This window comes from Dermacentor albipictus, chromosome 10, assembly GCF_038994185.2.
Source record: "Dermacentor albipictus isolate Rhodes 1998 colony chromosome 10, USDA_Dalb.pri_finalv2, whole genome shotgun sequence".
Lineage (NCBI taxonomy): Eukaryota > Metazoa > Arthropoda > Arachnida > Ixodida > Ixodidae > Dermacentor > Dermacentor albipictus.
Window position 1 is genome coordinate 26,187,154 of NC_091830.1, and position 27,743 is coordinate 26,214,896.

At 46.0% G+C, this 27,743-nt stretch overlaps 2 protein-coding genes across 5 annotated transcripts in view; both read left to right on the forward strand.

Moving 5' to 3' along the window:
* LOC139050419 (anoctamin-4-like) overlaps positions 1-10,340 on the forward strand; it is a 57,979-nt gene extending 47,639 nt beyond the window's left edge. For all 4 annotated transcript variants that reach the window (XM_070526770.1, XM_070526772.1, XM_070526769.1 and 1 more), the window contains 6 exons: positions 1,057-1,202; positions 2,553-2,705; positions 3,657-3,709; positions 5,820-6,004; positions 8,016-8,121; positions 9,199-10,340. In XM_070526770.1, coding sequence (XP_070382871.1) covers positions 1,057-1,202; positions 2,553-2,705; positions 3,657-3,709; positions 5,820-6,004; positions 8,016-8,121; positions 9,199-9,384 — 829 coding nt within the window. In that variant the 3' untranslated portion in view covers positions 9,385-10,340. The remainder of the gene's footprint in view (positions 1-1,056; positions 1,203-2,552; positions 2,706-3,656; positions 3,710-5,819; positions 6,005-8,015; positions 8,122-9,198) is intronic.
* A 5,740-nt stretch (positions 10,341-16,080) lies between these two features.
* LOC139050564 (uncharacterized) lies at positions 16,081-24,105 on the forward strand. Its single transcript, XM_070527103.1, has 3 exons — positions 16,081-16,738; positions 20,793-20,963; positions 22,724-24,105. The coding sequence occupies exons 1-3, from the start codon at positions 16,654-16,656 to the stop codon at positions 24,031-24,033; spliced, it is 1,566 nt and encodes a 521-aa protein (XP_070383204.1). The 5' UTR covers positions 16,081-16,653; the 3' UTR covers positions 24,034-24,105.
* Positions 24,106-27,743: the final 3,638 nt, after the last annotated feature.

A 27,743-nucleotide genomic window follows, 5' to 3' on the forward strand; every position in this document is an offset into this window, starting at 1 on the left:
TGTCAGTGTAAAGTAAGAGCAGAGAATTCGGATACAAATCAAAAAAGTTTACGTCTCTGATACAGGCGTTCCGTGGCTTCTTCACAACAACATCCTATTACCCCAAGAAAAACATGATGACTTCACTTTCGTATCGAAAGGGTCGAAGTGTGCTCTATATTGTTGCTGCCTCTGCCTTGGAATCATACGGGATACGACTGACCCATGAATACAGCGTGGGTGACACGCCGCGCGGAGGCGCTTTTACGCTGCTCAGCGCGTGAAATACGCCTCAAATACGCCCCATGTGGTTATCACCAAAGAGGGAATTGTTAGCGGTACCTCTACTAACAGTATTGAGGAAAGGACCGTCAAATAGAGCAAGGCTCATCTTTACTCTCGTTATAGACATAGCAGGGAACGTTACAAGTGCTATAGACACTTCTTACGGCTTGCATGCACGACCAAAATGGTATGGTGCCTCACACGAGAGAAATATGTATGTGTTATTTAATTTGTTGTAACAGTAAATGTCATACATTTGAATCGCAAGGAATCGCGTAATTACTACATCCAAGGTGTCGCACATCTGAGCCTATATACCACCGATTGAGCGGAGTGACATGTTTCCTTCTAGCGGCCACAGAGCATCGCTAACGTTCGCAATTAACACATAGCACGTCGCAGGCTGGAAGCATAGAGAATCGTGATTCTTTCCAATCGGATATGCCTTAACAGGCTCCCTGGCTGTAATTATTACTTCGCAATATTCACTGTCACGTAATGAGTTAGAGCTTAATTAATAAATTAGTGACACTTGGCAATACAATCACGCAATTCGATTTATTGTGGAAGTTGTATACGCGCAACTAACGAGAAAATGTGTTTGGGAACTTGAATCGCGCTGTCGGCTTCAAGCGATCGGCAAATTTTCTACTTGGAAAACCACCCGGTGTAAGGAGATCGAGAAGTCCTGGACACTCAATGGCAATAACTTCCCCCCGTCCCACACGCGTACGAGCTTTGAGCAACGCTTGTGACTCGGTGCAAACTTTCAAAACCCTGCGTCTGACCCAGCATCGTGAAGGCGTGGTGGCGGCAGCGTCGAAGGCGACTCGGCAAGGAAGCCGCTGAGCAGAAATCCAAGCTCGCGCGTTGGGAGGAAGACTTCAACCTCGAGGAGTGCCCGAAGCTCGCACCTTTCGACGAGTACCTGCAAATGAGTGAGTACGGTGCGACTGTGCCGACTTCGTTTTGACATCCTAAAGAACGATTGAGAGGGCAGTGTAGTGGTAATACATGAACTACGCAATAAACGAGAAGAAAGGGGGTTAACCGAGGGGCCAGATTTTTATGTCATATTTTAGTTTTAGTTTAGTACTCATATTTACTATATATTTTAGTATATTATATTGGTCATATTAGTCATATGTTGGCTTCTCATAATATGAACTACGTAATTTGCCTACGGACGTATTTGAGCACTGATCACCCAAGATACTTGACGTGAGTGATTAGTGCGCACTAATAAGGGGACCGTGACATGCTTGCGTTCGACGTGGCACGAGAGGTGATGCGCTAAATCGGCACAATTTCTTGTATAAAAGCATCTTATTATCAAAAATAGGCAATTGTCGCGGTATTAACGGTCAGCAACCACAAACGATGCCGCGAGATACGCCGAATTAAGGGTCAAGGGACTCATTTCAGCCGGCTCGAGGCCTTTAACGTGTGCCTGCTTATAAACCCACCAACTGTATTTGCATTTCGCACTATACAATCAAAATGGGGCCGCCAATACGGGATTCGAACCTGCGACCCCGTGCTCTGCAATCAGCAGCAGAACAGAACGCCACTGCCATGAATGAACCACCGTGGTGGTTTAGACGTAGGCATCTAAGCATGAACACCGATTTCACGGCGAACAAATCACACCGTACTCGTAACTGTGCAAGCGAAAAACTTGAGCGTGCAAAGCTGCAAAAGTACACGCTAGAAAAAGTCGTCCTACACATATAGCAGCTTATAACATAACATAGGTAACATAACCGAGCGTCTAGCTTTCCTACATGCTCCCAAACTTTTCGTCACATAGGTCAGACCTTCGGCGGGGGCCTTTCGAGCAAACATCAGTTACAGCGCATATATAGACAGGGACCAAAAGAACGGCGAAGTACAGCGCTTGTCTTCGTCGTTGTTTTGGTCCCTGCCTATATATGCACTGTAAGTGACGTTTGCAATGGAACACCAACTAGCCCATACTCAAACCCTGCCTTTCAAGCATCTCTTCACCTGCCGTGGTTGCTCAGTGGCTATGGTGTTAGGCTGCTGAGCACGAGGTCGCGGGATCGAATCCCGGCCACGGCGGCCGCATTTCGATGGGGGCGAAATGCGAAAACACCCGTGTACTTAGATTTAGGTGCACGTTAAAGAACCCCAGGCGGTCGAAATTTCCGGAGTCCCCCATTACGGCGTGCCTCATAATCAAAAAGTGGTTTTGGCACGTAAAACCCCATAATTTAATTTTTTTTAAAGCATCTCTTTATAACGAACACTTCGTTCTGTCGTCGCAGCGATCCAGTTCGGCTTCGTCACGCTGTTCGTCGCCGCGTTTCCCCTGGCGCCCCTGTTCGCACTCATCAACAATGTCTGCGAGATCAGGCTCGACGCGTACCGGTACAGCAAGCGGTTACGTCGGCCAGTCGCCGAGAGGGCGCCAAACATCGGTACGGAAATTTCGTCTACGTTGCGGAAACTTCACCCGCACAAGTATTGGTGCAGGTAATACAATAGAACAGGATAGCCTGCGCGGGGTTCTCCCTCATCCGTCACCGATCACGACTGAAATTTTCCATGATTACGGATCTTGGAGGCACGCAGGACATACAACAGGCTTCTGAAAAGAGGCAACAAGAGCCTGCGTGAACATTAAGCGTAACCTGCTATCGTAAGCAAAAAAAAAAGAAGCAATGGACATTTGACTAGAGTACTGTCGCCCTGAGCCCAAAGACAAGCTTAATCCTTGCACACTTCCTCTGTTCTTGCGTTTTCATTCATGTCAGTCAACGTTGTTCACTAAGAGACAAGGTTGAGCAATTTGACAGAGAGCGGTCATGCAAAAGAAAAAAAAGGCCAACGCAGTATTACACAAAACAAAGAAAACACACTCGCATGTATGTTTCTTTCTTTTTGCGTTTGTGCTAACTTTCTGTTGCGCGCTTCTTTTCTGCTATGCTTGCTATTAGAGATCTGCGTATTATAATATCTTTTGTATCGAGTTTTTGTTTGTGCGCAAGTTGCATTAAAATAGTTGGCGCAAGTAAAGGTGACCTGTTACAAGTAAAGAATCTGTCACTGGTTGGAGTGCTTTGCAATAGCAGTTATACTTACGTAATGTTAAGGATGTTTATATTCAACACACTTGGACTGTTTCCTGAGGTATACATATTCTTTAAGCGCTTAAAATGGTGAAGAAACAGGGTGAATACAGGAGAACACAAAAACAGTAGTGCTGTGACCTGTCTTTTGCTTGTCGTACCGTGCTTGCGCTGTTTCTTTCGCCACGCGTATTCTTACAACCGCTTAAACTTGCGCTGCTGTACAGCGTCTGATCCGTTTATATGTGGCGCTTACATTTCGCACGCTAACCTCTTGCGTTTGTTCCCCGTTCCTCGTAGGTGCGTGGCAAGCCATTCTGAGGCTCCTTGCCCGCTGTGCCGTCATTTGCAATGTGAGTTCCTGAAAAAAGAAAGAAAACACTTGCGTCACACCTAAGCAATATTACTACAATAGCGCTATTGGACCAGTCCACGGACGCGTTTGATTAAACTTCCGGAATTTTGACCTATGTCGAATCCGCATTAGAACACTGGCGAGGACAGAAATCGTGCGATGGTGTCGAGACTGGCCTACCCACCACGCAGCGTCCAGCACCAACCTGCTTTTTTTTCGCGTCGGCGCCATTTACGTGGGCCGCCGTCAGTGTACTCTTGTTAAAGTGACACACTGCAAAAAACGAGAAAGAGAGAGAGAGAGACAGAGAAAGAGAAAGAGACAGAGAGAGAGAGAGAGAGAAAACGTGCTCGTGTTTTACGTGCCCGAACTACGGTCAGAGTACGTGGCACGCTGCACAGGGACATTCCTGAATAATTGTGACCACCTGGAGTACGTTAACGCGCACCTAAATTTTAGGTACACAACATTTTTTGCAAATCTTCCCCGTGGAAATGCAGCTTCAGCGGCCCGGATCGAAACCTCCACCTTGAGTTTATATAGCGCAAATTATATGGCCACTAACTATACCATATCTGGTAACGCATTAAATATACGGTATTGTGTTTGAGGAAATGTTTTTCGGCAAAACCAGTTGCTAAGAAGGGTGTTCTGTTGAGCTTGGTCCACTTAGTCGACATGTACGCTTCGGCTGCTGCTGAAGTGCTGATTCGTTGGGCTGGATACCTGCTAGAAAGACAAAAAAAAAAGAAAAAGAGAAAGGCGTCCACAGTTGGTTTCTTTCTAGCTGGTTTAGCTCCAGCCAATCATCCAATCATTGGCAGCCGGAAAGGACAGTCGACTAGGTGGCCACTTACACAATACCTATCCTGCAGGATCGAGAGGAAGTCGCAGAACATTATGTGCACATTATTGCTTCTAAATAAGATCCTAAGTTATTTCTGCCTTTATTATTTACCTGTGAAAACCATGAGCTCTATGCTGTTTCGGGATTTGTCTTCATCACTTTCATATGTTCATTACTAGCGTAAAGCGCATTTGACGTTGTATTCATACTCATGCTAAAAACGGTAGAAATTTGTTTGTCAGCCCCGCGAGCTCTACTACGACGCAAGCTAGCGCCGGAAAAAGGTCGGTGCTACAGCTTACGCACTTATTGCGGGAAAGATATGGACCGCACAGCAAGCGATGCAATGGAACATTACAGGTTCATCGGTAGGCGACAAAAAAAGAAAAAAAAACAGCAGCATAGTTTTCGGAGTCATGCGGCATAGCTAATAATCTTGTTCATAATTAAGAGGAAGAAGTCTGGCGCTTCACATCACTAGCGACCGCTGGACACCATGAGGAGATGAACAAGAAACTGGATTAGGAACGCAATAATAAACTGGCGGAGTCGCCTTGTGTATGTGGCGGAAAGACATTTTCCGTGCGTTTTACATGGGCGACGTCAAGAGCATTGCTTTAAAAGGAAATCATGAGTGGCAACAACTGCGACAGAAATACAAAGTTACAATGAAGAGGTTTCTATATATTGACTACGGCATAACGGTGATTAAGTTAGGTCCTAGTTCCACAATATTGGTGAAAAGGACTAGAATAAGGATTTCTGCTCACTGGACGGTTCTTAGTTGGTAAAACACTGTCATTAGCAACTGTTTCAAGGCATTCTATTAATTTGCGCCAAGTGGTCTATTGGAAAATGCATTCCTGGAAAATAATATCTCGCATTACCTGCGAAAGAGCAACTATAGCCGGCAATGCAAGTTTATAAAGATATACATCGCGAGCTATTAGGAATAGATAACTAAGAACGCAATGGTAAACTGGTGGAGTTGCCTTCTTTATCTGAAAACTTTGCCAGAAGTACAGCTAAACAGGCTATGTAATTCATGGTGCGTAGAAATAGGCGGTCGTCCTTTAGAGTAGCTAACTGCATCGCAAGGAATTGAATTAAGGTCCATATCTATATTACGCTCTACGTCTATACGTTAAACTGTTTTGCTGCAACTGCAGCTCGTTGCATTTATGTTGCTGCATTTCGCAAGTGCACTAATCTCCCTGAAACGATCTGTTTTCGTACGCCCAACCCGCTTAACGCAAAGCAGGCGTTCCTCATCGCCTTCACGAGCGAGTTCATCCCGCGACTCGTGTACCAGGTGCGTCACAGCAAGGGTCTCAGCCTGAGTGGCTACGTCAACTTCACGCTGGCCACGTTCGACACCAGCGACTACGACGACGTCCACCGGCCAAACAAAAGCACGCTCCACGGCGAACTCGTGCGGGAGTGCAGGTGCGACACTTTTCCCTAGTCGTAACCGTTTTTGACGGTCTACGTATTGTCAACATTGTCACGTTTTAGTGACGGTGGTAAATGAAATACAGTCGAAACTGCGAGTTTGGCAGGCTACGTGTGGTCTATATTGTCACGTTGTACTGACGGTGGTGAATGAAAGACAGTGGCAGGCTACGTGTTGTCTATATTGTCACGTTGTAGTGACGGTGGTGAATGAAAGACAGTCGAAACTGCGAGTTTGGCAGGCCACGTGTTGTCTATATTGTCACGTTGTGGTGACGGTGGTGAATGAAAGACAGTCGAAACTGCGAGTTCGGCAGCCTACGTGTTGTCTATATTGTCACGTTGTAGTGACGGTGGTGAAAGAAAGACAGTCGAAACTGCGAGTTTGGCAGGCTGCGTGTTGTCTATATTGTCACGTTGTAGTGACGGTGGTGAATGAAACACAGTTGAAACTGCGAGTTTGGCAGGCTACGTGTTGTCTATATTGTCACGTTGTAGTGACGGTGGTGAATGAAAGACAGTCGAAAGTGCGAGTTTGGCAGGCTACGTGTTTTCTATATTGTCACGTTGTAGTGACGGTGGTGAATGAAAGACAGTCGAAAGTGCTTGTTTGGCAGGCTACGTGTTTTCTATATTGTCACGTTGTAGCGACGGTGGTGAACGAAACAATGTCAGAACTGGCAGTTACAAGATTCATATCTTAATTGGGCGAACTTGTGCCCAGCGAGACAAGCAACACCCGGGCACAACGATAGCGGCGAGCACAGTTGGCGATAGTCGAAAGAGTGAACTGTGGGTCAAGCGCATCGGCGTTTGTGCATGAGTTATTGAAGGTTCCAGAGTAATCGCTGGTGCCCGTGTGCCTATATGTAGTCACATAGTCTATATTAAGGCGGCGCTGCATAGATATGGTGCAATTAGGCGCGCGCACCACGGACCACATCAACAGTTTATTTGAATACCCTACATGCTGGGTGGTGTGTACATTGAGTTTGATGCACCGATATGGAATGTATGCGGTGTGCACAACATTGATTGATTTGAGCCGTCTACATGCTTGGTATTTAAGCGACCGTGATTCGATACAGAATACGGTATTATCAATGTCACCAATGGGCTTGTGCGAATGTGATTTCGAGTGCAAACACAATGGTCTTTGGTATTAATATTTGTGTATGAGTTAGAAAATCAGTATTTGGTGCTGTCAAATACTCGTTTATGTTCAAATATACGGGATAGCAGCGTTTATTAGAGCGTACAGCGAAAAAAGCAGATGCGGGCGTTGACTGTTCCGAATGATTCGGGTGCAACGGGGAACCGCGGTTACCTGCGATAGTCGTACCTGGAGCTTTAAAGCCATATCCGGTATCGCATACGCAGAATGTTATCGCCTAAAGATAGGTGCGCACTAAGAGACGAATACGTCGGGCGAACAAACTACCTGCGCAGGGTGGTCATAAGATACAGCAGTATTGTTTTATTGCCGACAGGCGGTTTCACTGCCTCAAATCACTCAGCAGTTACTGATATTGCTGGACATATATATGTATGCAGCGTCTATCGGTTACGTAGCAGTGATGCTGAGCAGCGGAGGCTGATACAGGCCTCACTCGTTGGAACCCAACACACCACTGTGTTTACAATGAGCGCCTAGCTGCCTAACGTTTGCTCGATATATGCGTCTTTTGGTGCGCCCGTGATTTCCAAAGCCTGCGCAGTGTAATCACATTGCGTAGAAGCAGGAATCTAAGCACCCACATACACTATCAATCCACGTTCCATAACCGTCCTAGCCATCATATAGCTAATTGATAGCATGCTTAGAGTTTGCCTACTACGCAGATTTTTGTTTACGAGTCAGAAGCTCTGAATGGCACTGGGGCGAAATACGGAATCAAGTCGTATTAAGATGAAGGTTTACAGGGGATGGTATTCGGAGTTTCACAAGCTATCGATGTCACTGCTTGACAGTTTGGGTGTCGGTGCGAAATCCTTTGTTGTGCAGGTACGTGGGGTTTCGTGAGCCAGCTGGCACTGACAACGAGTACCAGTTGTCCGGCACCTTCTGGGTCATCACCACCGCCCAGCTATGCTTCGTCATCGTCTTCGAGGTGACATTCGCTCACTCATTCCGTCTACGACTGTGCCACACCTCTATAGGACGTCCTGAGAGAACAGTTTGGGCCAAAGTGCGAAGCGGTTACTCCGATACAGCTAAGCTTCAAGACGCGATAATGCTTAGTGAGACTCGTTACCAGAGGTGGCTGAGAAAACTACGAGAAATGTAACGATAAACATACAGTAAGGGTTTTGACTTGCGAAGCAGCGAAAACGATACCTTTAATTTGAGTGCTGGAAATCTTATAACGTGTAGGATGAATTGAGGCGCTTACAAAAGCGCGCATTCGCGACAAGTTGCCTCTGCGTACAACACGTCTAGGATGGCCAAAGAAAAGTCTTTACCCGAGTGCGAAGTAGTGACATCGATATGTAGTCAGACTTGTGATTAGCCGTAAGCCCGCTAATCTAATTAAGGAATTTATTTGATTTATAAAAGCAACATATACAACAAATTTTGTCTGACTGCGAACTACCCTCAAGAAAGAAACAAACCTGCAACCTAATTGAGGAGGAGATATAGCGAACATTTGAACCGTACTATTAAGCGCATTGTGCCTTCGGCATATAGCCGTCAATCTCACAGTGTAACATAATGGGCCTGAAAGTAAAGGACACGCGCACTCAAGGGAAGCACATTAACTATATTGACAAACTACAGGGCTAGCTAGCAGCCACCAGGAGAGGCCTCTCTCTTACGGCAAGGTAATCGCAATCACTGCATTTTAGGCGACTGTGTTAATGCTGAAAACACCCGCCGTGAATGCTCAGTGGCTATGGTGTTGGGCTGCTGAGCACGAGGTCGCGGGATCGAATCACGGCCGCGGCGGCCGCATTTCGATGGGGGCGAAATGCGAAAACACCCGTGTACTTAGATTTAGGTGCACGTTAAAGAACCCCAGGTGGTTGAAATTTCCGGAGTCCCCCACTACGGCGTGCCTCATAATCAGAAGGTGGTTTTGGCACGTCAAACCCCATAATTTATTTTAATGCTGAAAACGCCCGGTGGGTTTTGTTTTCTCCGCGTCCCCAAACATGCTGCCTCCTTCTTGTTATTTGCTTTCTCGCAGCATGTGGTGTTCTTCATCACTGGTGTCGTAGCTGGCATGATTCCGGCCATGCCCAAGTCGGTGGCCCAGCGAATGAAGCGAGAGCAGATTGTCGTTCAGGACCTCATCGCCAAGCTGCAAGACATCGACACGGCTGCCGTCGCTGCACTAGCCGATCGGGCGCGGCTTATGTCGATGTCACAGTGATAACGACTTCTTATGTGCCGTGTGGTATCCCCTTTGCTCAACTTTTTAAAACTCGTTATCGTGTGCCGTAGTCGTTAGAAACTGATTCGAGACCGTCGCATGACTTTTTGATCGTGTAAGAACCGTGATTTCCCTGTGTCCTTCCTTATAATGTTATCATGAATACTGAGATGATCTCGCTGCGCCTCGGAGGTGTTATGCCTTTTGCTAGTCAAAACGTATTTTCTGACAAATGTGCTGGCAAGATCGCAAGTAATTGTTAGTCCAAGAAGTTGGCATGTTCGCCTAGATTTCTAGCTGCTCCGTAGCACCATCTTGGTGACGCCCAATGCAGCAATAATAGTTTGTTTTTGTTATTACTAAGACTGGTCAACCGCACAGCGTGATTTAATCGTTGATTAGTGATGCGTGCCACAGCATTTGTAAACATGCCGCGCTTTTTGTTTGACTTTAATCACTGACAACAGCATTCGAGGCCACCCGCAATAACCCGTCTCTACGGGTCTCAACTGCAGTGGGCAGCATGGTTTCGACAGTGGACGTTGTGTGTCACGTGGTTCCGTGTGCACCGACCACCGTGTCAACAACGAACCAGCGAGTCAAGTGCTCGCGGTGTCACATTTATTTTCTGACTTTCGCGCTCTCGCTGGTCGTGGCAGTGTTGAGGACTGACAGCGCAGGGCCCCCGGCCGCCCTTGACACTCCCGCACGCTGGGACAACAGTGTGTGACGGTGACAGTAGTACGTGCGACGCCGTAGTGCTCGTGCGCGTGCTTATGCGATGTTTTATTGTTCAACGTTTTATTTGCTTTGGTTCAACCACGCCGACGTGATGTTTTGCAGATTCTGCATTTGTATTTGTTTGAATTTCCTGTTTGCATAGCAGATATTTGAAGATTGTTCTGCTATCGCCGGTAAATAAACGGCGTACAATTCTCTGCGCCTACGAGGTTCAAGCGCTTTGGCGTTTCCAAGGAAAAAGAGAAAAACTGAATTTTTTGTTTATCTGAGAGTGTCTTGCGATTCCGATCAGCATCAGAGAAAGTCTACGTAGTATTTAGTAGGAGCAGAAAGTATACGTAGTAGGGAGTTGGCCGACGTTGAAGGGGTCTTAGAGAAATGAAGGTTTATTTACATTATGTACAGGAACAGAACAGAGCAAAATATTGTTAAAAAGTCGTCATTACGGCCGGCACCAAATCGGACGCTGCGGCCCACGGCACGAACATCTCTCTTCTCGATGTTTCTCTGGCTTATAACCCCTTCAGCCCGTCGGGGTCAGGTCACACTAATTTATTATTTATTTACTTTATTTAAACAATACTGCGGACAAGAAGTCCAAGCAGGCTGAGCAATATACAAAAGATTATATACACAATGGAAGAACATAAAACAAGTGTGTAACACGTTTTTCACGCAAATTGCTTGGTCATAAGGTAGAAGATTAAGAAAAACTAACTTGATTACAATACAACTGTAATAAGTACAGGAAATGACAAGATTATTTACACAAATTGTATACAGCTCGCGGACGCTCAGGGTATGCTTCAGTCAGTGTATTCACGACAGCTATTGTTTGTGGAAGAAAGAGAGTACTGAAAAGTGTGGGTCTGCGAAAATTGGTGTTAGAGAATGAGGGTAGTGGTGTCGAGTTGGTCTGCTTTTCAAGGGGAATACGCGTTTTGTGGTGTCGGAGGTTAGCCTATGATTTATTATGTTTGAAAGAAACTCTAGCCAACTTTTCTTTCTTCGAATGTGGAATAGTTGAATGCCGTTTGCGGTTAGTAATGCAGTGGGGGAGTCAGTAGCCCTAAATATACTGTAAATAAATCGTACTGCTTTTCATTGAATACTTTCTAGGTTCTTAATGTTAATTTCTGTGTGAGGCTCCCAAACTATGGAAGCATACACAAGTTTTGGCCTAATTAAGGAAAAGTAAGAGAGCAGTTTAACACGAGGCTGAGCAGTCTTGAGTTTGTGGCGCAGAAGGCATAGTTTCCGAAAAGTGGCAGAGCAGACGGTATTTATGAGCAAGTTCCATGATAAGTCACTCTTTAATGTTAAGACTAAATATTTATAGCAGGCTACTTTGAGTAAAGGTGCTGAAGCCTAATTGTGAATGTAGGCTAAGGGGACGTTTTTGCACGTTATGGGGACATAGACAAACTTGGTTGCATTAAGAAGCATTCCCCATTGCTCACGCCATTTCAGCACATTGCCTAAGTTAAGAGTTAAGGTCACATTGGTTGGTAAGGCAGGTAACTTCTCTAAACAAAACACGATCATCAGAAAATAGACGAATTAGAGCTGGTGTGTTCACCACATTGACAATATCATTAATATATAGCAAATATAAGTAGAGGGCCAAGTACGCTCCCCTGCGGAACGCCAGAAGTTACTGGAAGGCAGCCAGAGTGTTGTTATCCCACCTGAACGTAATGATTGCGTTCGTTTAGATAGGCTGATCAGATTAGCATGAAATTTGTAGGATGCATGCTTTATTTAACAAACTATGTTTGGAAGCAGAATTAAAATATAGGGTTTTTTATGAGGCTTATGACTAGCATCCCCCCTCAAGTATAGTTTAGGAATCAAGCTTTATTACTTTGGTTCACCATTACTCGCTATCTTTCTGCCTGCTCATTTACACTGGATGTCGCTGAAGCAGCTCGTGCTTCGGCGCCGTATGCCGGGCGGGCATTTGCGTCCATATCCATATGCAAACACCTGCGCTTTCTGGCTGCTGCATAAATTACAAAGAAAACTAAGTGCAGCCTTAGAAAAGGCCACGCAGGTGATGGTTGCATAACCTAGAACACCATATGCTATTACTCGAAACTGTGTGAATCTTCCCTCAACACTCATCCACACGTCCACATTTTCTAGCGCCAGCATAGAGCCACGTGTTCAACTTTTGCAACGCTGCCATAGTATCCATATCCATACGCTGCCATATCCTTGCAAAACGTGGTTGCACCTTGCTCCCTTGAACCAACCGTCCCTGCCACCTTTTTTTCTTGCTACTCGTCTTCTTTTTTAACACTGCGTCCGCTCTTCACGACTCCTCGGCATCTAAAGGAAGGTTGGAAGTCCCGGTGGCGAGCACTGATCATCGGAGGTAAGGTCTCCCTTTCAGCCCTATGGCCAATGCCAAGCGAGCCAGACGCTAAGGCGCCGGTGGTGGTGTGAGAAGCGAGCGATATTGACTCCATGTGAAAAGTTGGATCGGTTAAACAAACTTCATTATTAGGTTAGTTGGTGTCAGGTTTTTTAATGTACGGAATATGTTGGAGTAAAAAGCGTATAATGTCTGATTACAAGAACAGCACAAGCTAACGCTATGCCTTGCCACACTCCAATAAAACGCCCACGTCGACAAGCGATCCACAAGCGGCCATTAGTGAAACTAAACGTGACGCCCAAGTCGCGAATCTCCGCTGTGGTGACAGCGGTGACATCATTCGACCAATCTGTATTAGTTAGAATATAACAAATGATGTGCCGAGTGGCGGTAACGCGGTGGCACAGATCATGGTTTCCAAAAACAGGTGGCTTGCCCTTCCTTGGAATGCGTTCCATGGTGAATAAGTGTGCAGGTTGTTTCACGGGTGGTTCAGAGGCGCCGTCAACATAGCACAAGCACCCATCTCATGCTGCGATGGTCTAGGCACAGATTTAATTGCCACGCCAAGCCTGAAATGTATGCACCCCTCGTTCCCATGGAAACACTTTCGCTGTCCCAATACGTAGACTTTAAAGAACTGTGTTCAGAATGGCCCAATGTTCCCGCTCCTTCAGCCTTTCACTCTGCCGCCATTGTAATAGCTACAGTTGGAAAAACGTTTATAAAGTTGTGTAACATAATGCGTTGTATTTAAGCCAGACAGCTAGAGGTTCTCATGAGCACGTTTTAATCAAATAGATTAATACACCTTGAGCACACATGATGGAGCACACATGAGGAAAGTCAGTACAGTAAGTTGCCTCAATCTGGACTCAAGCGGTATAATTTCAGCTTCCAGGTAAGGCACGTTATTAGCCACAAAACTTGGCAATTCAAGACTCATCGCTTGCCTTTCCAAATGTCTTAGGCTGTATGCTTTCCATGCCAAGCACAAGAACACAGCAGAATGCAAGAATGGGGAGGACGTAAACATGATGATGATGATGACCTTAAGCTCTTGCACTCATGGGAATTGGCCAAAAGTGGGACATTTTCCATACACGTTAAATGAATAAACGTAGAAATTCACAACGTAGGTAATAAATTAAAATGATTAAGATCCAATATGATTCCGTAAACCGTTATTATAACAAAACACAGGAGCGAAAAAAATTGAGTAGACACATTCATAAATGAGGAAGTAAGTGAAAAATGAAATGACAATTACGATTAACAATGAAATCGGTTTGATTCACATTGAGTTTCTATGTGGCGATGCATACATCCATGTGTGAGTGTACAAGCGCAGAAGCCTCGAAACACAGAAGCAACGGACGGTTCAATCGCAGGCCGAGCTGTCCCATTTGCAGCGTCTTTTTTTGCGATGGCAGTTATACGGACACTCCAAGCGAATTTGTGCCGTCGGCTTCTCTGTGAGGTTCCGCATAAAGCCCAACGGCGATAAAGCCGACGCCGCTCGTCCCATGTTGTAAGTGTGAGTGAAAGCTTGAGAGGGAAGCCACGATTGCGGCTCAATCTCCCCCCACGTGAAAGGGACGAAGGGGCGAGGAGGTGGGGGGGAGCGATACACCGGGAGGTGGGGGTGGGGGTAGAGGTGGCATCGTTCCACTCCGGCTGCAACTGCCCATGTGGTGGCTGCACGCGGTCGCGCGGCCGTATATTGAGAGGAATCTGCGTTAAGGCAGATTCTAGGTGCACCGGTGGCTCGTAGCTTGGCGCGTGCTGTGTTTTCTCGGCACTTACTTTGCGTTGAAGCGATAGACAGCATAGATGTGGGAACAGCACGAAGGTCACTTCGCTCGCTGTTGCTGCCGCGTTTCCTCACGGCAGCGATTCGACAACGAGTGTCCGCGGTCATCGAGTGAGATGTGTTCAGGTTTGCTGTGCGCGCTCACATCGTGCTTGTCAATTTAGTTAGGAAAATAAAATAAAAATAAAAATATGTGGTCTTACGGGCCAAAACCATGATCTGATTGTGAGGCACGCCGTAGTGGGAACTCCGGAAATTGGGACTACGTAGGGGTTCTTTAACGTGCACCTAAATCTAAGTACACAGATATTTACACTATTGGCCCCCATCGAGATGCGGCCGCCGTCGCCGGGATAATTTAGTTAGCAAGCGATTGTTGAGAAGTTTACACGGCCGCTAAATGTACTATCATTACTTCGTATAGCTGTCAGCAAATTGACTATGGCAATCGATGCATCACCTTCGCAAAACTGCGAATTTTTTCTATGCGAGGAGAAACACCGAGAGTACAGTAAGTAACGTCCCATTGCTTTTAATATGCTGCAGGAATGGCACAAAATAAAAACTGCCAGTATAGATTGCTGCATGTGTTTGCTGAGGGTTGGGAATCCACATTGCAGTCTTGTTGGTGTCCTTTCTGGCAGTCCTGCCTTGCAAAATTTCCTGCTCCAAGGGAATTGTAAGTGCTGCACTTCTGTGGATGACATCAGATTTGATCTTGACGTCGAAAGTGTGTATGTCTTCGTTATTTCGCGTCTAAATGGTTACTATGCCTCTTCTGCACGCTAATTGAACAGCTTCCCAGTTGCAGGCTCACAGCATCAGACGCTCCGCGGTTTCTCGTCTTTATCTTCGCACGTTTCAGAATGCAGCTCTTAAGCACCCGCTCCTACGGCGAGCGTGGGCGTCAGTCTCGGCGTAACCGAGTGCAACAAAAAAAAAGTTAAATTATGCGGTTTTACGTGCCAAAACCACTTTCTGATTATGAGGCACGCCGTAGTGGAGGACTCCGGAAATTTCGACCACCTGGGGTTCTTTAACGTGCACCTAAATCTAAGTACACGGGTGTTTTCGCATTTCGCCCCCATCGAAATGCGGCCGCCATCGCCGGGATTCGATCCCGCGACCTCGTGCTCAGCAGCGAGTGCAACAACAGAACAGCAAAGTATGAAAGACCAAGCGCGCAGCGCCAGATGAATAAAGACGGGAGCTGCGAAGGGCAGACACCAGTGACAGCGGCCCCTTCACTGACGTGCGCTCGGGAAACTTTTTAACGCGATAGCGTTAAGGATCTCGTGTCGCAGAAAAGCCGGTGCCGTCGGTGTCGGCGTCCGTGGCGTTGGCCGTGAGCGATAAATCACGGCAGGCACTTCATAAATAAAAAGCAACTTCCACGATCGGCTGGGTGGGAATCGAACCAGGGTCTCCGGAGTGTGAGACGGAGACGCTACCACTCAGCCACGAGTTCGATGCGAGTTCGAAGCGGTACAAACGCGCGTCTAGTGAACGCGGTGTTGCCTTAAAAACGTGCCGTAGAAAGTTACACTGCGGTGTATATCGGTAATTATGAGCCTGTAACTTTTTCATACGGACCCGCCCAACCGCTCGATGGGTACTCTTATCTTGTTACAGCCGGACCGCTAGTTTCCTACTGTCGTCTACTCCCTTGAGCTCTCGCTTGCGCTGGTTCGGTTTGCTCGGTTTGGTCTCGTTCGCTGTTGTTTAGATTGTCATGGTTTACGACTGTTTTGTGATCTGATTGTGTGTGTGACGCGAATTGCGTAGTACTTCCTGGAAGCGAAGCGGCACCAGTGATTACACTGGAACTTCGGAGGAGTCACGTGTAAAAGCCGGCGCGCTTGCCCGCAGGTCAGATTTTCGACGATCGCCGCCTCCGCTGCAAGGCTTCCTCAAATACTTTGCCTCAGTGTATCGCGAAACGAAAGCACGCACAGAGTCGCGTTCACATTTCGCATTAGGAAGCATAGTAATGATCGGTGAATTTTTCTTCTGTCGTTTACTGTTTCTTTTTTTTTCTCGTACGTCAGTGCCTTTGTCGTCTTTCGTTTGTGACTACAGCACGCGCACCTCGCGACCGGTTCCCATCTAGTTAGTATTCGATTCGAAGAAGAAGATGCAGTGACAGCGTGCAGTTCGAGTTCAAGAATTTGTCCCTAGTGTATCACAGGAACCTACATCTACAAATTTGTCGCCGAGGGTTCTTCCCGTGGATATTCTCTGCTTCTAGACGGAGGGTGCAGCAGCCTACCACGAAAAGCCCTTATCAACGAGCGCCTTCAACACTAGGCCAGCGCTACCCGGACTGTACCTAAGTATGACCCTCCCCGCCACGGCCCAAAAGTCGGCCTCTGACTTAAACGGGCCCGCGCCGCCTGAGACAGCGTCCGGTGTTTCGCGCAGTAAGTACAGATAAGTTCATGCACTGCGCATCTGCTATAGGCCACTTCTTTTTATATTTGTGCATCGTATTTGACTAAGCGCTGCCATAAGCAGAATGGATAGTTACTGCTTCGCTTTCACAGTGAAGTTCCGCTTGCTTGCCCGGATGTTGCACGAAGTGCGCAGTTACAAAGGATCGGGGGCCAATAGCGCTTGTCTTCAGAAATGCGTTTCATAGCGAATGGCTTTTTTGAAACTGTCAGGCCGGTTTTCTTTCCGGCTATCTAAACCCTTTTCGCTGGCCGATACCGGAGATACTGCGGTGTGAAAATGTGCCATCGTCTGGGGGTTCACAGCAATCCTAATTGCAAAAAAAATGCTTTAAACATTCTTGAAATTAATAGCATTCTTCTGAGACGAATGCTATTCGCCTCATGGATAGTCGTCGCAGGCTTTTGCTGCCACAATGTTTCATTGCAATAGCAATTTCAGAGACGTTAGAGGCGTGAAATCTCCATCGTCGTGCTCTCCTGGAACCAGCGCGCCCACGGCATGACAGTTAAATAGGCCTTCAGAGGCGCAGATCGTCTTTCGATGGAAAAACAACGAAGCCAAGCGAACACACCGCGATGCTTCGCTGAATCGGCTGTACTAAGCCCAAGGCCTCGTTTAGCGTCCGCTGCTGACACGAGCGTTCTGCTCAGGCATGTTGGCGCTCCTGAACTGCTGCGGACAGGGCAAACAATTGGTCTCGTACGTTGGTGTGACTGGTCTCGTACACTGACATACATTGGTCTCAGCGGAACGGACAAAACATCCGAGGACACCTGAGCACTTTTTATGAATTGTGACTGAAAGTATTAATGCCCTACTGAACGCCGCTGAGGGGTCCTTCGAGTTCGGCGCTGCGAGTTTTTGTGCTCTAGTTTCGCGGCGGGGTGTGTTATGGAGTTCTGAGATTAAATTGGTGCGCGGTTATGTTTTAACCGTTCGTACGTTAGCATGTTGGCTGCAGACCGGGATCGTTTCGACTATATTGCTGAGAAATGAAGGACACCGCGTGGCACCAACCTCCTACGCGAGGAGAGGATATATATATATATATATATACAATACTGCCAGTCTCTACTGAGACAATAGCAGGTGGGCACTATATATATATATACATATACAAAGAACACTCACGTTAAGTATCAAGCAATACACGCAGTACATCAGCTTTGCACTTTACACGTAGACAGTTTACACTAAATAATGTACACACCAAGCACAAGTATATTGCTAATTTTCAAGATAGAATAAAATGGCAATTTAGGCATTCGACGCTGCGTACACGACTACTTACACAGGGTACAAATACATGATGTTTTGCATGATCTAATATTAGCACTAGCAATTTTAACATGCTAGGAGATTTTTTTCAACCTTTAATTCAAACTGAGACAGTGACTCAGCGTTAGTGGTAAGAGGCGTTCACATACTCCATTCACGGATGGCAACTAGGAAAAATGAATATTTAAACACATCATTATTATATTTATACTCTACTAACGTATTTGTATGCTTGTGCCCGATAGGTCGTGTTTGTGAATAAGAAATGAAATTTGAAATGTCAATTTTGAAATAATTATGCAGGAGTTGAAAAAGAAATTTTAAACGAGCGTGTTTCGCTCGTGCTTCGAGCGTCAGAAGTCCAGAAATTGCTAGAAGGTTACAGAAAGAGTCTTCCCGTATAAATTTGTTATGGATAAATCGAATGGCCTTCCTTCGTACTGTTTCTATTTTATATATGTTAGGCTGGGTATGAGGAAACCATACAGTGTTTCCGTATTTGAGGATAGGCCTAACGAATGTTTTGTATGGTAGGAGCTTTGTTAACAAGGGTGCCAGTTGATGTGATTTGCGAAGAAAAAATAACTTTTGCATAGCAGATGATGTAATGTGGGGTATGCTCGTCCCACCTTAGGTCTGACGTTGTTGTTAAGCCTAGATATTTATATTTCTCTACTTAAGTCAAAGCTGTGCCACTTATGGTGTAGCAAAAGTCTGAAGGTTCTTTTTTCCTCGTTATAGGCATACATGCTGGTTTTTCACATTTATTATCATCTGCCACTCTGAGCGCCATTTTGTAATAGTACTAAGTGATTTGTTAAGGGAGTAGTCTTCTTGATAATTTTTAATTTTTCTATATTCTATAAATGATACACTCATCCGCGAATAACCTCATTTTATGTTAGTAGTTATATGTTAGTAGTTATATGATTAATGTTAGTAGTTATATCATTAATATACAGCAGAAATAACGAGGGCCCGAGCACGGAACCATGGGACACTCCTGACGTAACTGGTACTATATCTGACGTGATATGTTCGAAAATAACAAACTGACACCTATTAAACAAAAATCCACGAATCCATGCAACAATTTTCCGTCTCAAATAATGTTTTTTTAGTTTATTTATTAGCTTGCGGTGAGAAACACAGTCAAACGCTTTAGAAAAATCAAGTAGGATTATGCCCGTTTGGCTGTGATTGTCAATACCTAGCGCGAGATCGTGCACGACTTCGGTTAATTATGGTCGATAAATCCCTGCGAAAACCATGCTTCTTAGGGGACAGGATGCCTTCACTTTCAAAAACAAAAGAGTTAAATGTTTTATAATTATACGTTCGAGTAGTTTGTATGCGGTGCTCGTTAACGACATTGGTCTGAAAGTTAATTCAATGGATTTATCTCCAGATCTCTAGATCGGAATAATTTTAGCTATTCTCCAATCTTTGAGTAGTTTTGCTGTTGAAAGGGATTTACGGAAAATAAGGCCGAGGTATCTGCTACACCAATGTGCGTACCTTTTAAGAAATTGGTTGGGTATATTGTCCGGACCACTTGCTTTTTTAGTGTCTAGACACCGGCGTCTGTGATAATGAGTGGGTCATTAGTGGAAACAGTCCTTGTAACTCAGGCATAACGCCATTATATTTTGTGAAGACCGAACGAAAGAATTGGTGATATCTATTGGCTTTATCGGCTTTTTCACTTGACATGAGCTGAGTTGTGAGTGTGATTTTTGGGCGAAAGTCGTTCCAGAATCTATGTGGGTTGTTCTTTATAAAGCTGTGGAGTACACTGTTCAAGTAGTGGCGTTTCGCTTATTTAGATTTCTGTTTGAAATTTTTTTGCTGCAAGCGCTAATCTAGGGGTGCTAGTAATTTAAATATGACTGGCCTCGTTTGTTTGGTGCTTGTTTTCCTCAGCGATGTATGCGCTCAATGGCCACAGATCCGAGTTCAAGGTTTTTTGCGATTTTTTCCTCGTTTATGGCCTCGTCTAGTGCTTCGCTTGTTTCATCTTCCATTTATGGCAGGCCATTAACAATTAGGTTTGACCTCCTGCTGCGGTTTTCTCGGTCGTCTATTCTATCTTCAAGACTCTTAACTACCTTATTCATACAAGCCATTTCTGTATGGCATGCGGTGACTTCAGCATCAAGTTTCCTAATGAAGTCAAGCTTGCTATGTATATCCGCTAGTCAGTTTTCTTTGATATCTTTAATGTCGGAAGCGATTTCGGTAAGTTGGCGATTTCCTCGAGCTCAGGGCCGGGGTTGCTTTCAATATACCTGCCAATCAACAATGTTTTCGTATGCGCACACTTGCGCATACTAAAAATGTAATTCGCCTACATCAGTTAACCCTAGTTCAGAATAAATGCCGTTAAATTGGTTTCACACAACAAGAATTATTGCGACTAATTAGCTTCACCAGTTCGGCAATTTCCATAGGTCATTGCAATGCTTGCATCGCATTGCGTCATCCCTGGCACACTGAGCCGCGGTGTGCGTAAATCAGCCAATCGATTAATCAACGTCATTCGCCGCATGAGTGCAAATTGCGAGACCGGAAATAAAAGTTCCGCATTATCTGAAAAGCCCCACTAAGGAGTCTGCGTAGCAATCTTTCACACCGGAAATCTGCCCGAGCCCACAATACGCTGTAGAAGTGGCGCTCGAAAAATTTTCACATACAGACTGGCATAAAACATGTGCGAAATCTCTTTGTTACTCCACGACGCAGTGCGATGGCTGATACGACTGGCCCTGTTTGGCGCTGCTGCCCTGCTAGCCACAATGTACCTGACGCCCGACGTGACGTCTCCGGTGGCGCCACCGTTGCGGCAATTTGGAACTACGGAGTGCCCCACTCCACCAACTCCTTCCGCCGAACCGGTGCCGGACCAACTGAACTGTACGTCGAGAACTTCCATCGCGGGGCACCCTAGACCACGAATTTAGCCTAAACATCTTACCTATTGCGGAAAACTGAGTAGGAAAAAAAGAAAAGAGATGTGAACCGTATATGGCGCTGGCCTGGGCTGGACGTAGATACATTGTTGGCAAAGCGATGACGAAGTGCGATGCAGCTACCGTTAAATAATCACGCAGAAAATGTCCGTTCAGTTTAATGACTTCGAACAACAACACGTGACTTCAAACACGTGCGCAGGGACATGTGCAACAGCGGTCACCGGGTAACCGCCGCTAGTGGGCTAAGTTCAATAGAAAGTATCGTTCTCGGCTTTACTGATTTCGCCCCTTCGTATTTTATTACAGAGCATCCGCTCAGGCAATTAGCCTTGACTGGATCGGCGTCGCTAAAGTTCGCCCCCAATTACAGTGCTCCGAAAATCCTTTGCTGCTCCAGGTAGTGTGTTTGCAGAACGTGGAAAATGAAGTGTGAAAAAACTCTTGGACATGAATGCAATTCATGACGCATTTTCAGTCTATATACCTCGAAGCTGGTTCAACGGAGTTTCTAGCAGAAGAGTGCGTTTAGAGAGCTCGCCGACTTTGATGCTACAATTACTACGCGCTTCCGAAAAAGTCAGAGTTGTCAAGCATTACTGATATTAGTTTTATGTTGTTCACAAGGTAAGGCTGATTGATCGTTTGACGAATAATAATGACGACTCTTAGCTTTGGGTAACCACGCTTGCTTTTGATATTCTGTGCGGCGCTGCAGAACGATCTATTTGCTCGTGAAGAATGAGGCGACCTGAAACTCGCCATTATTTGGGTTGGATAAAGCCTAGTCCCTAGACGGACATGTATTTGATGTTCCTGGTAGCGTTTGGTTGTCAGAAATAACAGAATACATAAAACTGTCGCCTATTGGAATGAGCTTTATTTGCCATAAGTTATTAGTCTGCAGTGTCCATGGGCATCTGCGTGGGTCTTGCGATAGATTTATCTTGTATGTTAATATCCACGATACATCTGCTGGTGTATTTAAGACACGAACACTGACACACGTCTTTCCGAATGTATCATCATACATATACAAGATACTAGAAGGTAAATTAAGACAGTACCTGAAATCGATGCATTTTCGATATTGCCTAGCCCTGGCGCTAGCTTAATGAAATTGTTCCAGCATTCTTTCAATATCAAATCCAACGAAATTTAATTTTCTGACATCAACGCTTTTTTTAAAGACGCCTTCTTGTATCGTTAGCAGTCATGCCGCCCTGAATATTCCCAAACATTGTGTTTACTAATTCAAATATATCACTAGGTTCATTAGAATGCCCTCGTTCATGTTTCAACTGTCCATGAACATTTATAGGTGCATTTCTCTCACTAATAAAGGTAACCCATGCCGGGGTCGACAGCGCTCACCTGCTTCACACAACTAAACGAAGTTTGCTAGACGTTTCCGTTCCTCAGCATTCCCGGTCCAGTGCTTAGCGAAATTCAATACGTAATGTTCCTGCGCTGAGGATAGGGTAATGGCAATTTTCTTATCCCCGCTTCCAAAAACATTACACGACTATCATTTCCATCATTTCGCTAATTTCAAATAATGGCCTGGCCTCTACGTAAGAAGTCATGCGTGGTCTTCCACAAAAATGGCCATTCTTCGCTCGCACAATCACGAGCACGCATTCACAGCGGTGCCTCACTGACGCAGTCAAGTCACTCGCTTACTGAACGGGTTATTACACGCAGGGAGAGCCTGTCCCGGCGAGCCGGACATTGCAGCGGAGGAGAACTTCCGATTGTGGGACGAAAAGCTCGTGCAAGGACTCCGTCTTCATGTTCAAGGATCTCCGAGGACGGAGCAGGAGTCGTGGCACGCCATCACAGACCACATCCACGTCTTTTCCGCGTTCCTGGCCACCACTAACGAGCACGCCATTCACATCACCAGCCTCGTGCGAAGCAACGAGACAAAAGCAAATGGCGCTCCCATCGTACACCCACCTCTGGTGTGCATCATTCGGACCTCCAAGACGACCATCGAGTTCAGAGCCCACATCCGACTGGTGTGGACCTATTATAATCCGAGCTTTAGGAACGCCCTGATACTGTGCCCACCACCGAAGAAAGCATTTCTCGAGGATGAGGACATAAGAGTGGCAGTCGCGACGCAACATTCACGAGCGCGTTCATTGCGGTGGCTCCGACTGCATCGGCCGCCAGAGAAATCCCCTGTGAAGTGTTGCGCCGTATGTGTTAGGCCTCTGTACGGTTCCGTAGGCCTGTGGAAGGTCGTTGAATTCATTGCGCATTACCGGGCCGTGGGAGCGACAAGTTTCTTCTTTTACGACCTGAATGTGACCTCGGACCTGAAACATCTAGTCTCCCGGATGCAATCCTTGGGAGTCGATGTGACCTTCATCCCCTTCAAGCTTATTATGGACACTACTGGCGAAGTTTACCACGTCCACGCTCGCGGCCAGATGCCCGCTCTGTACGACTGCATATTCCGGTCCTTGTCCAAAATGGAGTACCACGTGCACGTCGACATCGACGAGCTCATGGTTCCGATGCCGAATTTCAGCATGCCGGCCATGGTCGGCGAGGCGGAGCGCATTAGCGCTGGTTCTGTCGGAAGCGTTCGAGTGCCTTGCAGGTATCACTGCCTCGAATACCCTCAAAACACACAATACACGAGGCGCGGGCTCTTGCCCCTTCAAACGAGGCTGTCTGTCTATCATCACGGGAACTTCAGTGACGATGGGGTCACGAAGTACATCGCTCGCTCGAGGACAGTGTGCGAGGCGGCGGTTCATGAAGTCCTGAGGCACTGTGCAAGAAAGACTTCGTCATTTTTAGATAGCTACAAGTCCTACATCAGGCATTACAGGCAGTGCTGCCGTTTCGCTGAGTCGAACTATTACGCCAAGCTCGGCCAGTTCTGGAACATTACTAGCCTGTCTGTTGATACATCATTTATGGAGTTATCTGCGCGTATTGAACGCGATCCTGTAGTGAGGACACTAATGCGTGTAAGTATGAATTCATCGTGTGACTGACGTTGTTTCCCTAAATGCTACTAAGGAGTTTAACAGCACGTGAAGAATAATAAAGACTAATATTTTCATGTTCCCATGTTGAATCGTTCTCCTATATACTTTTTAAACCTCATTATGTCGGATCCATTTATTTTTTGCCGTATGATGTAGGTGCCAACAAGCTATTGTGAGAGACAGTAGAACGCGAACTGAGCTGCTGTGTCCCAGAGCTGCTGGGAAGGCCGGAAGCATGCAGAATTGGTTTCATTCAATGGAATCTAAAATTTACAATATTCTTTTGACACGCCTGAGTTTGGAGGAAGAAATGACGGCTACTTGCATATCTCGCACATACCACGATGGTGTGATATTGTCGGATGGCGTACTTGCTGTAGACTGTTGCTATAGTTAAAACAAAATTTTGGGCAATGTAAGCACTACAAACTTTCTCTGACAATGCTTCACAACAACGTTTTCATTCCCGTAGCCACATGCATGATTCTGCCAGTCATAACGAATTTTATAGCACTATTTCTTTGAAGTGTGGTGATACAAGTGATTGTGAACATAAGCCAGATGTCGACTTGTGAGGCTCGACTACATGAACATCGCTAGTACTATATTATAATGATGGAAGTGTTTGGAGAAAATGGGAGGCGTGAGTTAGAAACTGTAAGAAGATTCTTCTCCCCCCAGCATTCTTGAACTGATACATTGAGACAAATGAACACTTCTTTTGCAATTTGTTTCAAGGTTTTCGGTGAATACTGAAAGTAGCAGGGCAAAGAGGTTCATTTTTTGACAACACCTTGATGATGTTGATAGGGTTTCAACACTGGTTTAATACTGATGTGGGGAAGTCCCGGGTCTGGACGCCGGCTAGCCGTGTCGGGCTGCATTTTTACGGCTATTCGGCTTCCTCTTCCTTGTGATGTCACTGCCACTATCATGAAGAAATCGCTCACGGATGTAAATTTCCCATATTAATAGTTGCCACCCATTAATAAGCTATTTAAAAAAAAAAGTAGTCACAGTAATTGTGCCGGCAGTCGTTCAAAAGCGCAATGTTACTGTAGAGGTTATTTGTTACCAAAACATCTTTGATTCTTAATTTAGTGACTATGTTTTTGGCAACTGTACTAAAACCATGCAGGCAGTGCTGAAGCCACCGCCTTTAGCATTGCGCCGTCTCCATCAGCGACCTAGGTGATGACGGAACGGGCTAAAACGTGTCATCGCCATAATACAATAAACCAGTGGTTGTGCCATGATCTTGAGGGTGTCGCTTCCCACACGCTCGAGTAAACGCCATTAAAAAAATGGCAAGACTTACACACGCTATTAACTAGTAAAACACAGTACGGTTGGGTACTTCACCGGTGCACGCCAGCTTTTGTGCGTACTTGGGCTGCAACTGTCGGAACTTCGTAATTCCATATTTGTGCGCAGAGGCTGTAATTGGTCCTGGGTGAGATGTTCCCTTGAACGTTAATCTTACTGCATATGGTGATGAATTACACAGCACTTCTGAACTGGTAAACGCGTGAGTGCAAGACAGTGGCTCCGCCGTTTCGCGGATCACGTTAAAAAAAGCGAGCGAGCTGGTTCCCAGTAGAGTTGGTAAGCATTGAAACTGAGGTGGCTTCTAAAGGCGACTTCTCATGCTTGAGTTCCATGTTATTTGGTCCTTGTTTTTTGTATCCCTAAAGGACAGCTGTCCTAAATGTTGTAGGTTTCATACACAAAGTTTTTTGGAAGTTTCCTGGTATGGTCCGCGAAGGCACAAGACATGACCACATAGTGTCTGTAGATACTAAATACACGTAATGTAGGAACGATATAAGAATATGCAAAAAGAAAGCAACATGTCCAGTGTACTGTAGTATGATATCTACGAAGGGATGAGGCGCAGCATACTACGCAAGGCTCAATATGTACATTACATACCTGCAAGTTACCATGACAAGTCTGGCCCAGAATGTGAGCTCGAAGTTGGCCCAGCCAATAGGGTGCATAAATGCAAGTCGTTATTCTCGAAGCGATCGCGTTCACTTGACGGTATCTAGATCACCTTTTTCGCCACCGTCGATTTGGTAGTAGCATTCGTAGGCGAAACACTTTATGACGACGACAAACATGGCCAACCGCTGCCGTAATTGGAAGAAACTAGAAATTTACAAACCACGAAGCGTGTGATTGACAGCGTCTACAACACGAGCGGACAACACGCACTTTGCGCCAGTTCATTCGCGCTTTTGCCACAGAAATGGCAACGGAGTGAGATTGTCATACATTTCGAGAAAAAGCTGGGCGCGAAACGCGCCAAATACAAGGGCGCTGCCATGTAGCTGCCCCTAATTTCTGTAACTCTAAAAATAACCAAAATATGATGCTAGAACAAGCGTTTACATTTAGGAAGCTCTTATGGACAACGTGTAAAGTTGATTCACTCCGATTGTGGCATGGATCCGATGGCTCATTGTAAAATTCCATGTAAGACCTACGGTTCGGGAAAGGGACTGTTTGCAGGAGCCTCAACTAGATGACGCCACCATACCGACGGAAAGCTCGGCGTCGCGTTTGATTGTGCGTTTCCTCTGGAGTGCATCTAGTCGTCTGAGCCTACGCGCGTGCATGGCGTAGCAACGCGACAGTGGACTTTCTTTCGCTTGCCGATTTCACTGCGTGGGCGGTGTGGGAAGCTTTTCCTGGGGAATGCGTTATATTAACGCCATAGTGTTTAAGAAGCCCGTGTCGCAGAAAATCCGGCGTCGGACATCGCCTCAGCAAAAAAAGAATTTCGAACCAAATTCCGAACCACGCCTACTCAACCATTTCTCGACCACCAAAGTTGCCTACACCTCGTCTTTCATTATTTACAAAGTTATTCTTCAGAATTTTGAGAATGGTAGCCCACAACTATTGTAATGAAAAAAAAACACCGACAGCACATTTCCTTCATGTGAGCTCTTCTCAGAGTGAAACATTAAAAGTGCGAAACAATCATAGTAGATCGACCCACGCAAGCGCCCGCGTTTCTACCAGAAAGCTCGCCTTCGTGCATAGCGTTCGCAGCCAGCGCTTCCCGGTAGACGTTACGGTTCATAAGCTGCAGTTTCCGGGAAGATGAAAAACAGTAAGGGTCTTCGAACGCTATCGCGTTCCACTCTTATAGGTGAAGCTCAAGCGTCCTCCAAATTTTTAACTCCACGGAGTATGTAAACCTAGTAAACAAGCAAAGCGTGCTCCCCCACGTGACAGCGGTGAACCAACAAGGACAGTTGGCCGATGTAGCCCTTTCTAGAATTTGAAAAAAGAAAAGTGGTGCCCGATAACTAGCCTGCAACTTTCAGCGCCAAGGGCACAAGAAATTATCCACGAGAGGCCATGACAGCGCCGAAGAAAGTGCCTTGTCAGAACTTGCCGAACGCTTAGTTGCACGCCACGCGCTGTAAAATAAGTCGCAAATTTGAGATTTTCTCTTAAGTTACCTCTCAAATAGATGAAATGGGAACACGGCACGCTGGCTATTTTCAAGCCACCGTGGTAGGACCTCAGCTACGCCCTTGTATTGCTAAGTACTACGCCGCTAGGGTTCGGTTGCATGCCGCGGTGGATGCATCTCTGTGCAGCTCCGAACTTTGGATTACGGTTGGACATAGTCACCATATCGAAGGAAAAGGAAGGCGTGTATTTGCGTGTTTTCATTTATGGAAGCACCTAAAAGACGT